The 14,925-nt window shown below is 45.3% G+C and overlaps 1 protein-coding gene across 2 annotated transcripts; it reads left to right on the forward strand.

Annotated features, from left to right (window-relative positions):
• The first annotated feature begins 166 nt into the window (after positions 1-166).
• LOC105019938 (coiled-coil domain-containing protein 81) lies at positions 167-10,161 on the forward strand. 2 transcript variants are annotated; one of them, XM_020042148.2, is made up of 15 exons: positions 167-411; positions 925-986; positions 1,194-1,347; positions 2,365-2,624; positions 2,763-2,913; positions 3,259-3,376; positions 4,776-4,884; positions 5,030-5,176; positions 6,449-6,556; positions 6,669-6,838; positions 7,065-7,143; positions 8,313-8,414; positions 8,613-8,839; positions 9,082-9,207; positions 9,675-10,161. In XM_020042148.2, exons 1-15 carry the CDS (start codon positions 336-338, stop codon positions 9,811-9,813), a joined length of 2,028 nt encoding a protein of 675 aa, XP_019897707.2. In that variant the 5' UTR covers positions 167-335; the 3' UTR covers positions 9,814-10,161. The 2 variants fall into 2 exon arrangements, with proteins under 2 accessions (XP_019897707.2, XP_034145532.1); XM_034289641.1 differs by lacking the exon at positions 8,313-8,414 and having other exon boundaries at positions 6,449-6,574.
• Positions 10,162-14,925: the final 4,764 nt, after the last annotated feature.

Raw genomic sequence — 14,925 nt, forward strand, 5'->3', positions numbered from 1 at the left:
AAAATAAATAAAGTAATCATCACCGTCTATATAAAGGCCTATTCGCTTTTGGAAGGAAGACCATATTGCGAAACAACGTTGTAATGATCCTTTGGTACAAACGCCTGGCGCTGCGGGGGTGCAAGCAGTGCGTCTATTGTTACGTCGCTCGTAGCAACAAGCTGGTGAATGGTCGAGTTCCCTGCACCCGCAGATTTATTACCCGAGGAAAAGCACTGTAATGGGCTATCAGAGGCGCAGAACCTTGAAGACCCTGCACTCAACTGAAACCCCATAGTGTTATTTCCTTTTGTCTTTTAAAAAAGATAATCGGAACTATTTTTCGAATTGGCAAGATGACCGACTTTTTATCCATGGTGTCCGAGGCGGAGAGGAACTTATTTACAACCCTATCCCAGCTCTCTGAAAACGGTCAGGACAGGACACATATGCTAGCCTATTTGTATTGTATATTATAGGTCTATTGCAGTAGAAAATATATTCAACTAGAAAATTCAAGTAAACAAATATTCCTTGTTAAAAAAAACGTGATAGTTAAACCATGATGTGGAACCGTTCTTATGTAAATCTTATGAATCTTATGTAAAAACTAATGTAATAAAAGTCTATTAGAAATCTTACTGGATTTTCTATTATAAAAATATAAGAAGAAATCCAATATTCGAGCTAAAATAAGACTCCAGATCACTAAAGGACTTTTTTGACTAGGAAATATATATTTTGCATTACATTTATATTATTTTACCTCATCAGCTCGAGGACTAGAATAAGCTACCTTTAATTTACTGGTCCAGCACTCTTGACCACTGGCTATGCCCCCAATATTTAGCTAATCTACATTTTCACAATGCATATTTTGCTCGCGTTGTTATAGCAATTTTTACTGTGAGACATTTGATCTGAATAAGCTCAATTTTATCCCAGATGTCGACAATATTTGGTCAAACGTGTCAACTTTCGTGGAACGACAGATGACTTTGCAAAAGGTGAGATTACTCTAAGGCCATATGTTAGAACATCAGTACTTAAATGTACTATTTTGTAGTTAACATAGATTTGACATTGACATGCGCTGCCAATTATTTTATTCAGCTGTGACAGACTAATTCAGCAAGGAAAGTTATCCAGGACCTTATAAGTGCATGTAAAAAGCTCAGACAATGACATGATGTTGTGTCTATTTGTCTTTTTAGGGAGTTTACATCGCAGGCCTGGGAACCTTCACCTTTTCTCAGCAGAAGCTGGATGTGGGCAACAAGTTTGTTCTGATGCAGAGGCCCATCTTTCTGCTCGCTGAGAAACTGGCCCAGGCACATGGCCTCAAGCAGGTCAAACCCCTGTCTGCAGGTGAAGAGCGATCTGCAAAATATACACATACACCCACACACACACAAGAGCATGACAAATAACACAATCAATCAATCAAATTTATTTATATATTTTTACATCAGCAGGTGTCACAAAGTGCTTTTACTAAACAAGGAGCAAGCAACAATAGTATTGAATTTCAGTGTCTAGGAAAAACTCCCTATGAATTTGGGAAGAAACCTTGAGAGGAACCAGGCTCAGGGGGTTGAGCAGGGCTGGGTGAACATATTAAGAGTACAAATTGTAATAATTAATATATGCATGTTTGCCAAGTCCAGAGTCTATTAAACCTAGTCCAGGTCGGAAGCATGACCAGATGGACAAGGACAGGGAAAACGCTGGGGTGGGGGGGAGTCAGCAGAGTGGCAGCTGAAATCGTCAGGTATCGTCTTGATCTGCAACACAACCAGGGGGACTTTGTGCAGGGACAGCAACAAGTCTTTCAAGCCTGGTACTCCGGAGGTGTGGGCCAAGACCTCATGTCCTCCTAAGTTTAAAACAGGGCAGGAGACAAGGAAAATTTGAAAATGCATTCCTTAGATCTATATTTATAGTGGAGAAGGAGTACTGACCCTACTCCCCTGGCGCAATAATCTAGCAGTGTAAGACCTTGGGGCTGAGACAGGGGGGTCCAGTGACACTGTGGCCCTATCCGGGGGAGGCCCCAGACAGGGCCCAACAGGCAGGAAAACAATCCACCCACATTGCCAAGCATCAACCAAAGGGCCACCCACCAACCGCAACCACCCTGAAAACACACACATGCATTTTACATTTTAATATCCTAGTGGGGACTATGATTCCCATTCCATACCTGTCAGTGCTGGCGTTTAATGTGACTAATCTGTATAAGTTGGGGGCTCGCCAATGCCCCCGGGCAATACAGGACCCAGGGTAACTAACTAACCAAATCTTTAGGTCTCGGACAAGCGAGTTAATCATCTTAAGAGTCCGTTACACTAACACGAGGAATGTGCTGCCTGTCGGTCATCGCAGCAGGGGACGTGCCACTGGTCCAGCTCAACTTCACAGCCCTGTCGGTGGAGAGTCCGTTCGAGCGCGGCGTGGTGGAGGGCTGTGTCCGGGAGACCCTGCTGCTGCTGCTGCGTGCCGTGGCAACCGGACGCTCGGCGCTCCTCACCTTCCGCGGCATCGGAGAGCTGTCGTTCTGCCAGAGCAAAGTAAAGATGAAGTTCTACCGCGACTTCGTCAGGAACATGGACGGCAGCGGCAGGCTACTCTGGGCCCTGTCCAATGTCAGTAGAGGGTCTCTGTCTGTATGTGAACCAGAGGGAGATAAGGAGTGACAGGGACAGGGGAAAAGGATGCATCTAAGAGTGTTTAAGTGCGTTTCATTTGCCTCAGTGCCAATCTCCTTTTTACTCTTATCTCAGAGACCTGGCACCAGCAACTCTATACTATCTGGGAGGTTATCCAGCAACCAGCAACCAGGGCCCAGCAACACCATCACCTTTCCCAGGATCCCCCCTGAACAGCCGGGGAAGGACCGGGGAGAGGATGCCCCGGGGCAGAAGCAGGGGAATGGTGAGGGAGTGGTGGATTAAAATGGCTTTCAGATTTATAATGTTAGTCGTATGTTATAATGATGTTATATTTTAGTCGTATCTTTTGCAAATGGAGAATGATTGTTGAAATATGAAACAATACTTCAACATGCATTGACAAATCAGTCAATGACAGTCCTTAAAGATGCAATCCAGAACATATAATTTCCTTCATACAGTAGCTTCGTCTCGGTACCCAGTCTCACAGAGCTCGTCCATTCATTTCCCCAACATTCTGTGTCGGCGATTTCCTGTTTCTTGCATCCTGGTTCCAGGAAAACCACCAATAATTTTTTGAAACGGCTTGTTTTCCGTGTGTACCCAGAGTGTCCGGTGACTCCGCGGCCCAGAACCAGGCAGACTGTGGACCTGGCCAAAGTCAGTGGGATCAGTCTCCCTGATGACTTGGAGCCCAGGCCTCGTGCAGAGAGCAAAACTGACAGGTGCTGTTATTGTGATCTGCTGTTCTGACCCCAGTCAGAATGTGTCCCATGTTGCACCATATTCCCTTGATAGTGGACTATATTTGACCAGGGTCCCCATTGTAACACAATATTTAGGACGGGATCCATAAGGAATGGGGCACCCTACTCTGTTTACAATAGTAGCTTATTTAAGGAACTGTTTTTAGTCTGTTCTTCAACAACTCTCAGCCTCCAACAGATTGCATATGTAATAGAACACCACTGAGGAAACCTGTGTTTTATTAATGCCACACTTTCCTGATGACTGCCCTGACTAATAACCTGAAGACGCAAGTTATAGCTCTCTGATCCAACCTCCGCTGATCTGAAAGGCACTGACCGGGTCTACGAAACGCTCGGTCGTCTCCCGTCCAGTGCATTTTAGACCTCTGAGAAGCGATGATCAAGTGCACACTTTGGAGTGTGCACTTTGGTTATTATTTCGACACACCCCGAGGGGGCAATCTGCGGTGCTTGTGTTACTGTCCTGATGCCGAAGCGCCATGAAAGATGCACGCTGTCTGCCCGTGCTCCCAAATGGCACCCTAATCCCTGTCTAGTTCACTGGTTCTGACCAGGGCCCCTATGGCGTTTTGGTCAAAGCAGTGCACAGTGTACGCCAGTAGGGTTCCCATTATTCCCATTAGCGGGGACCTGTCATCGCCAGACCATTCAGAGAGCCGGCCCTGAGGGCACCGAGGTTTATCAGCTACCCCCTGTGGCCATGGCCTCGGAAACTAGACCCGTCCCCTGGACCTCCCTCCGTCCATACGAACGCCGAAGTATCCAATGGCACACTATTCACTATTCAGCGCACTTCTTCTGACCAGGGGCCCATTGGGTTCAGAACTAGTGCATTCATTAGGGGACAGGGCGCACCGGGGGAAAAGAATAGGCAGACTGATGGACTAATGGGCTTGGTAAGATGAAACAGTAATTCATCCCCCCGGGCCCCTGGGTCCCCGGGCCCCTGGGAGCCTCAGTACTGCTGGTCTGATTAAAAGGAAAGCAGGCCTGCGTCCAACATGGCACTCTATTCCCTACACAGCATAATACTACCTGGTCAAAATGAGTGCACGTTGTAGTGAATAGGTTGCTCTGGTTTGGGACTGCTACCTCAGAAGTGTTTTGTGTCTGCTCAAAGCTTTGCTTTCAAATAAGTTTATTGTGAAAGTATACAGAGTGCAGAGCGTTCACTGAACTTCATTTTGACATATGAGAAAGAAAAAAAAAACAGAATAAGCAAGACACAGTGAAAACAGCACACAGGAGATGTGGCTCTCAAACACAAAGAACTGTAACAGAACTATTGTACAAACAAGGAGCTGAGAGCTAACCCAGCACTGGGGACCATGTCCCTGCTTGTAATGTCCTGCAGGCACACTGTGTCCATCCTGCCACTGGAGGGTGCTGTGAAGGAGAAAGAGGAGATGAGCAGGTACTCTTTCCTGGATATGCCCTGCATCACCCACACGCGGGCTGGACAGGTGTGTATGTGTAGGACCCACCTGGAGACTCCCCTGAATTTCCTGTGGAGAACGTGTTCTACCTGTGCATATAATAAAACACAGTAAAGAAAAAAATCTAGATTTTCCCCCATCAAAACTGTTACCTGTGTTGTAACCCCTACAGGAACTGTGTTACCTGTGCATGCAACGTGCCCAGCGTAACATCCCCGTGTATCTATCAGAGGAGAGGCTGAGGGAGGAACAGGAGCAGGAGAGGTCACTTCTGCTTAACGAGCAGCGCAGAGACCAGTACTACCTCCAGAGGGAGCAGGTGAGCCCGATGATAATCTCTACCTTGCCCTCGTTTCAGGAAGAATGACAGTGAGATCATTTTTTTACACATATTTTTATTGTATGATTTTTCAAAAGATTATTCTGTCATCCTATTGATAGATGGATAAATTGACAGAATACTCATTCTAAAAATGTATAATGTTGAATCTACATTTCTCAATTCTATAGATTAGCTAGAATTCATCTGTGGCAGAATTGTAGACATCAGATAAGATTCATCTTTGGGAGAATCCCAATTGGTTTTGCTCACCCTCTCCTCCTCTTTCATAAAATAAGAGTCCGCCACTCAAACATCATCAGTCCAATTACAACTCGGGTTGAATCCTCAAATAAACATGGGAATAGTGATCAAAACCAAATTAGCTTGTTTTGCAATACATTTTAAAAGTTGCATACAATTTGAAATGTGTACACAATGCTCTCCATTGAGAACACAGCTTATTCAAACGAGTTGTGGCATATGTTCTGTGGTAGTTGACACAACAATACTTACCCCGAATATACTTACCCCAAGAATATTTACCCCGAATATACTTACCCCAAGAATACTTACCCCGAATATACTTACCCCAAGAATATTTACCCCGAATATACTTACCCCAAGAATACTTACCGCGAATATACTTACCCCAAGAATATTTACCCCGAATATACTTACCCCAAGAATACTTACCCCGAATATACTTACCCCAAGAATACTTACCCCGAATATACTTACCCCAAGAATACTTTCCCCGAATATACTTACCCCAAGAATACTTACCCTGAATATACTTACCCCAAGAATACTTACCCCGAATATACTTACCCCAAGGATACTTACCTTGAATATACTTACCCCAAGGATACTTACCCCGAATATACTTACCCCAAGGATACTTACCCCGAATATACTTACCCCAAGGATACTTACCCTGAATATACTTACCCTAAGGATACTTACCCTGAATATACTTACCCCAAGGATACTTACCCCGAATATACTTACCCCAAGGATACTTACCCTGAATATACTTACCCCAAGGATACGTACAAGTATACTTACCCCAAGCATACTTACCCCGAGTATCCTTACCCCAAGGATATGTACCCCAAGTGTCCTTACCCCAAGGATACGTACCCTAAGTATACTTACTCCAAGGATATGTACCCTAAGGATACTTACCCGAAAAATACTTGGAGGAGTTGAGGAGAGAACCGAATTTTGAGGATGACAGTGCGAGCAGATGTCTGTCTGTGTGTGTATCAGGCGGACAGGCTAGAGATTCGGGAGAACAACCAGAAGGTGGCAGCATTCAACCTGGGTGTATCTGAAGCCATGAAGGAGAGGAAGGCAGCTCGCTCCTCCCAGTTCCAAGTGAGCTCACCAGAGATGGTGGATAGTTAAGAATCTTACTAAAGATGGTGGATACTTAAGACTGATTTCTAACCTTCTTCCCAATGATCAACCCTTCCCATCCACTCCACAGACTTCATACATTTTTGAGGGGCGACCTCTTACCCCCCCGGGGCTCCCCAAGCAGTGTCACTACCTGCAGGACCTCCAGGCCCAGGCGGAGTGGAGGATGAAGAAGATGAAGCAGACCCAGCAGGACCAGGAGCTCATCGACCGCCTACACCAGGTCCAGCTGGCACAGGAGTAAGTAGTGCTTCTTCTCCCTTTACTCCTCCTCTGTCTTATTATAGCAGTACACTGTACAGGGAATTGCTCTGTTTTGACCGTGTTTCTACAGTTTGACTGATTTTTCAGTGTGCGTGACTGATTCTTCAGTGTGTGTGACTGATTTTTCAGTGTATGTGACTGATGCTTCAAGGTGTGTGTCTGATTCGACAGTGTGAGACTGAATTGCTATTGTGTGTTTCAGAATTGCTCAACAGAAGGCCCAGCAGATCCGACAGAAACAGAAGAATATTAGCTGCTATCAGAAAGCCTTGGACAAACAGGTAAAACAGAGTACCCTTCCGTAGATACTACAGGTAATATTATACCCTACAATAGATATTACAGGTAATATTATACCCTTCCGTAGATACTACAGGTAATATTATACCCTTCCGTAGATACTACAGGTAATATTATACCCTTCCGTAGATACTACAGGTAATATTATACCCTTCCGTAGATACTACAGGTAATATTATACCCTTCCGTAGATACTACAGGTAATATTATACCCTACAATAGATACTACAGGTAATATTATACCCTTCCGTAGATACTACAGGTAATATTATACCCTTCCGTAGATACTACAGGTAATATTATACCCTACAATAGATATTACAGGTAATATTATACCCTTCCGTAGATACTACAGGTAATATTATACCCTTCCTTAGATACTACAAGTAATATTATACCCTTCCGTAGATACTACAGGTAATATTATACCCTACAATAGATTCTACAGGTAATATTATACCCTTCCGTAGATACTACAGGTAATATTATACCCTACAATAGATAATACAGGTAATATTATACCCTACAATAGATACTACAGGTAATATTATACCCTATCATAGATACTTCAGGTAAGAGTAAACCCTACCATAGATACATTACAGGTAATATTATACCCTATCATAGGTACTACAGGTAATTGTATACCTTTCCAGAGATACTATAGTAAATAGTATACCCTTCCATAAATACTACAGGTAATAGAATACTCTACCATAGATACTACAGGTAAGAGTATACCCTACCATAGATACTACAGTTAATATTATACCCTACCCTAGATACTACAGTACAGGGTTTAGTACACCCTTCCATAGATACTACAGGTAAGAGTATACCCTACCATAGATACTACAGGTAAGAGTATACCCTACCATAGATACTACAGGTAAGAGTATACCCTACCATAGGTACTACAGGTAAGAGTATACTCTACCATCGATACTACAGGTAATATTATACCCTATCATAGATACTACAGTTAAGAGTATACCCTTCCATAGATACTACAGGTAAGAGAATACACTACCATAAATACTATAGGTTAAGATATACTTACAAGGGTGGTTAATGCCAGGGTATTGGGTTTTGATTCCCATTTCTTGTGTTGTACAGGTGGAGGTGTATCTGACTGTGTTGTGTTGTACAGGTAGAGGAAAAGCAGGCCAGTCTGCATAAAGACAAAGGAAACAGGAGAGTGAGGCTCCCACTCATTCAGGGACAGACAGGAAGACCAAACCACTCAAAGCAGGCAGGGTGACATTGACCAATAGGGGAGGGAGAAGGGAAACTGACCAATAAGTCCTTTCATCTGAGGTTTCTGAGGTCAAATAAAGGAGCAATATTTATGACACGTAATTTCGAATGGCAAGGAGGTACACTGCAAAACATACTGGTGATAGTGATGGTCTACAAAACGGAATGGCCTAATTGAACCACCATTGACCAGGTGGAGAACCAGGGCCCAGGCCTGCCTGCCCGCCAGCCCGACTCGGATGGCCCTATATTCGGTCGGCCGGACTGCACCCCGGCTGGCTTGGCAGAGCAGAGGCAGCGGGCCGAGAGGGTCTACCAGGAACAGCTGGCCACGACAAACCACAAGAGACAGATGGAACTCCTGAACCACAGCGCCAGGCTGAGGAGTGAGAGGGACATGCTCAACCAGAACAAGAAGGAGTGAGAGGGATGGTGTGACGGGAGAGGGGCGTGGGGGAGGGAGACGGGGAGGGGCGAGGGGAAGGGAGACGGGGAGGAAGGGGGCAGTGGTAGAAAGATTGACCTGAACAAGAGTTCGTAAACTGAAATGAGGAAAAAGGAAGAACGTGTGCAATGTAGATGTATCATTCTATTTTAAGATGTGTTTTTCTATTCATCCTGTCCGTGCATTGTCAGCGCTCTCGCTCCCTTTCTCATGCCAGGCTTATAGAAGACCGCATCGACCGCTTCTGTAAGCTACGAAACCTCCGGGCTTCTCTGGAGGACACCTGGAGCCGAAGCGCCGAACTGAAACGCCAACGAGACTTGGAGGAGAGGGAGTTCATCAGGTGCAGCAGTTAAAAAATAAAAAAATGTCTGTCCTGTAAGGGGGTTGGACGCAATATGGCGAAAGCTCCGCCTCCACACTGTTCCCACCTATCAGGAGTTTCAGGGTAGAAGAGACTTGAGACTGCTGATCAAGTTAAGCACTATAAGACAGAGTGGTGAGCTAGCCAGTTGTATGAGATCGACTATGGAGGTGCCCAAGTGTCAGGACTCACTACATACTGTACATACTGGTAGTCATTGGTCTTTACCATGCTGTCTGAAGTTACTTATTCTGCATACAGGTTGTCTGTCTGATTGCGTGTTTCATTTGTACAGTGACCATTCACAGGACCAAGCTTCACATTCATTTGATCCAGTCGAGGAAACCATCTCCACGTTCTCACACATTATAGCCCTCTCCCCTATCTTGTATCTCCCTCTCCTCTCCTTCCCTCACACTCCTCTCCCTCTCCTCTCTCCCTGGTAGGTCTGGGAGTGGTCTGCTGGTTGACCAGTGTGAGCGGTTCCGCCGCTGTTACCAGTGCAAGAGGAATACGGCGAACTGTGGACAAAGCAACATCTGGAAAGAGTCCCGGTACATCCCTGGCTCTCGTCTCATGGTCTAGTCCAGTCCTGCTTTCCCAAACCTCCCAGGATTTTGGTTTGGGGAACTCCTGGATTTCTTGCTTATTCACACCCGAATCTGGGAATTCACAAGCCCAGGACCACCGGAGCACTAAGCGGGAATGAATATGATCCTGGATAATAAACACCAGTATGTGAAGGATAATACTTGAAATTGTTTGCAGTTGTAGGCTATTAGTGCTTGTATGACTGGGTTGTCATTCTGGGGGTGTTACATCATTTAAAATGAATGAGTGTTTGTTCTGCCCTTTTCCACCTTTGTGATTATGTCTGTCATTAGTATCTCTTCAATAATCCTAACAATCAATAAAACTGACTTTTAGGCTGTGGACCTGCACGTACTACTAAGCTACCATTGTCTCTGGTGCACAAACTGGCCTGTGATTACACAATATAAACACTAGAGGACACTATCAAGCAGAAGATATCAGAGGCAGAGCAGTAGGACAAACTTCATTAGTGGGCTCTGTCCTAATTGGCATCCTATTCTCCTGATAACAAATTCAGAGGCGTACAAATGGAATGGGATGCGATTTGGGAAGCAGACATTTGGATAGATTGAAGAAAGGACAGAGTAAAGCTAAGAGGAGAGGTGTAGAACTGGGGAGTAGGAAGAAAGAGTGCCAAAGAACAGGGAAGGAAAGTTCATGTTTATACAAGTTGCTTAAATACACAGATGATATGTGTGTCTCAAATGCCAGCCTCCTTCCTACAATGTTCTACCGTTCCAAAGTAGTGCACTCTAAAGGGAATAGTGTGCCGTGTGAGGTGGGGCCTGTGTGATGGATTTCTGTTGAAGGTCATGAAAGTGGTTGTTTCAGTTGTTTAGTCTGTACTGCTAGTCTGCTACCTGAACATTTAGCAGGATTCACTAAACATGCATTACAGTATTTAGTAAGTACTGTAGCTCTTCTTCCCATTCTGAAACATACAGTACAGACTAGCCTTGGGTTGATAAAACACTACTACCAGACTGGTCTTGGGTATGTAAAAACACCACGGTATATTTCACACTTATTTATATTGCAATTTGCAATTATACATTTAAATCAAAATCAAATCACATTTTATAAAGCCCTTTGTATCCTGATGAAGACAACCCGCCAGGACCCTGATGAAGACAAGCCCCAGTACCCTGATGAAGACAACACCCTTAGTACCCTGATGAAGACTGCCCCCTAGTACTCTGATGAAGAAAACACCCCAGTACCCCGATGAAGACAACACCCTCAGTAAAATGTTGAAAACAATCCCCCTGTACCCTGATGTTGAAAACCCCCAGTACCCTGATGAAGACAAACCACCTAGTACCCTGATGAAGACAACACCCTCAGTACAATGATGAAAACAACCTCCTGTACCCTAATGAGGACAACACCCCCTAGTAAACTGATGAAGACAATCCCTTAGTACCCTGATGAAGAAAATCCCCCTGTTCCCTGATGAAGACAACACCCCAGGACCCTGATGAAGACTGCCCCCCTAGTACCCTGATGAAGACAACCCCCTAGTACCCTGATGAAGACAACCCCCTAGTACCCTGATGAAGACAACCCCCTAGTACCCTGATGAAGACAACCTCCCTAGTACCCTGATGAAGACTGCCCCCCTAATACCCTGATGAAGACAACCCCCCTAATACCCTGATGAAGACAACCTCCCTAGTACCCTGATGAAGACACCCCCCCAGTAAAATGATGAAGACAACCCCCCTAATACCCTGATGATGACAACCCCCCCAGTACCCTGATGAAGACAACCCCCCTAATACCCTGATGAAGACAACCTCCCTAGTACCCTGATGAAGACAACCCCCCTAATACCCTGATGAAGACAACCTCCCTAATACCCTGATGAAGACAACCCCCCTAATACCCTGATGATGACAACCCCCCCAGTACCCTGATGAAGACACCCCCCCAGTAAAATGATGAAAACAACCCCCCTGTACCCTGATGAAGACAACATCTCTATTACCCTGATGAAGACAACCCCCCTAATACCCTGATGAAGACAACCTCCCTAGTACCCTGATGAAGACAACCCCCCTAATACCCTGATGAAGACAACCTCCCTAGTACCCTGATGAAGACAACCCCCCTAATACCCTGATGAAGACAACCTCCCTAGTACCCTGATGAAGACAACCCCCCTAATACCCTGATGAAGACAACCTCCCTAATACCCTGATGAAGACAACCCCCCTAATACCCTGATGATGACAACCCCCCCAGTACCCTGATGAAGACACCCCCCCAGTAAAATGATGAAAACAACCCCCCTGTACCCTGATGAAGACAACATCTCTATTACCCTGATGAAGACAACCCCCCTAATACCCTGATGAAGACAACCTCCCTAGTACCCTGATGAAGACAACCCCCCTAATACCCTGATGAAGACAACCTCCCTAGTACCCTGATGAAGACAACCCCCCTAATACCCTGATGAAGACAACCTCCCTAGTACCCTGATGAAGACAACCCCCCTAATACCCTGATGAAGACAACCTCCCTAATACCCTGATGAAGACAACCCCCCTAATACCCTGATGATGACAACCCCCCCAGTACCCTGATGAAGACACCCCCCCAGTAAAATGATGAAAACAACCCCCCTGTACCCTGATGAAGACAACATCTCTATTACCCTGATGAAGACAACCCCCCTAATACCCTGATGATGACAACCCCCCCAGTACCCTGATGAAGACAACCCCCTAGTACCCTGATGAAGACAACCCCCCTATTACCCTGATGAAGACGACACCCCAGTACCCTGATGAAGACAACCCCCCCAGTACCCTGATGAAAACCACCCTCCAGTACCCTGATGATGAGTGTATGTTTGTGGGTGTGTGTCAACAGAATGAAATTCCAATGAAAAATTGCTTTTGCCAGTGAGTCAACAAACATAGCCAAGCTGAGTATGACATCACAATAAAAACACTCCTGCCAAATAAGCACCATCAAACCCCACATACTCCCACTAACTTCTCCAGTGACTTTATGCATATACTGTTGGTTATCCTGCATGGCCAAACACAAGCACTGTTGTCATGTTGGGGAAAGTTCCCTCTCGGCCTGAGAAGACTGACCTGGAGGCAGGTTGGGGGGGGGTGTGTGAGGGAAAGACCACCGGGAGATACGAGAGAGAGAGAGGGCGGGGGGCAGAGAGATGTATGAGGTGGGAGATAAAGCGCGAGGGGTAGAGCAGAAGAAATATGTGGGGGATAGGAATCATTATTGGGAACATGGAGGTGGTTTCCACAGAGGTGAAATGTGAGGCCGGAGCCAGTGGAGGGTTACGTTAAACTCAAAACACACACATACTGTAACCATAAATGCACCATAAAACCACTTCCACAGGCAAACACACACACACAAAGGTCTGGTAACACCAGGGCCTTGCAGTCAATTCCGGGAACCAAATGACTGAAATGTAGGTGGTTGTGCATGATAGTGTCTGCTGAATGACTAAATGTGATAATGAAAAGAGACAGAGGAGTGCAGTTCCAGTTTCCCAGGGCTGCAGATCAAATCAATATCCCAGCAGCTTTACTGGCAGCAAAGACGCTGTAACTTATTAGTGACTCCAGATGTTTCACCACAGCCACAAGACACAGTCTGTCCACAACACACATAAACACAAGCGGTCCCACCGTGCAGTGACACCCGCCATCACATCAGCCATCCATCCCGGTCTTGACAATGGCCGTGGGTAACTGAAGTGGTTGGTGAACTCGAGTTCACATGGTGAGTATTCTTGTGTGATCTACTAACTGGTGTTAGAGTCCATGAGATCATTTATAGGCTTTATCTCTGTGAGTTAGGATATCGTCTTGGGGCTTGCAGGTGACGCTGGTTATATATCAGGTCAGATGAAAGGACACTTACTGTAACAGAAAATCCCTGAACTTTGAAAACATCACAAACTTGCGTTCTGAGGTTTTAAAAGAAATATGTTTCATGACAGGTTATAAAATATATCTGCTTAACGAAAAACATGAACGAGTTCATTTGAATCGGTCATTCACTTCTTAGCTTTTAAAAAGATCTCTGATATTCAGCCCTTGAAGTGAGGCTACAGTAGAACTCCGTCATCAACAGCTTTCATGTTACACAGATAAATTCTCCTTCCTAGGCGTCCATGTCGGAAGCTTGGGCTTATAATACTAATGAAAACACTGTAACCACCGGTCTGTTCCCATGGAAGCTGATTCTGAGTTCCAAGTCCCACAGAAATGGCCTGATATGAAAGGGAATCAACTGTGTATCCACTCAACGTTAACTCCTATCATGCTGGTGTATCAGCTGTGTTCTATTAGTGATGACTACAGCTGGAACAGATCTAGAACCAGATCTAGTTTTCCAAGTGTCAGGCAGAGATATGTGTGTTGGAGCCAGGGAAGTGTTGAGGCACAATGTTAGGGGGCTCTGGGAACAGGGAGGGGTTCCTTTTGGGCCCTGTCTCCAACTGCTGGCCCTGTGATCAGAGATACTATAGGGACCTGACACAGATACACCCCCCCCCACACACACACACGCAAACACACAATCACTCACACTGAAACAGAAACACACAACATAGGCCCAGGTCAGAAGAGCATCAGAAATTCTTCCAGTTTCACTTCCTGAGATCATGATGGATATACAGCACACCCGTCCTAACAGAAAAAAACTTCAAAACAGGCAACACCTTTCCTGTCTGTTGCCGCCGGTCTGAACCTAGACCAATAAAACATTATACACATGCATGATGACTTGGAACAGACACAAACACGCACACACAACCAAACACTCACCAACACCCAAGTCATACACGTATGCTTTTAAGTAATACACTACTACAAAAAAAAACTTAAAATATGAGACTTGTCTACTCCATGCACTGATTTCAAGACTTACCAGAAGTACCAGATATTGCAGTAGGTTGAGGATATTTGAAGAAGTACGGCTCCTCAATGGCACAGCAGTAAAGTCACTGTCCCAGAACTGGACTAGGGTTCCAGATGATCAGTGCAATTTCCCAAGGATTTGTGCTTGGGAGCCCAAGACGAGTGGCCTGAAAACGTTGCGCGAGATTATTGCTCA

The sequence above is a fragment of the Esox lucius genome, chromosome 22 (genome assembly GCF_011004845.1).
Source record: "Esox lucius isolate fEsoLuc1 chromosome 22, fEsoLuc1.pri, whole genome shotgun sequence".
Classification (NCBI taxonomy): domain Eukaryota; kingdom Metazoa; phylum Chordata; class Actinopteri; order Esociformes; family Esocidae; genus Esox; species Esox lucius.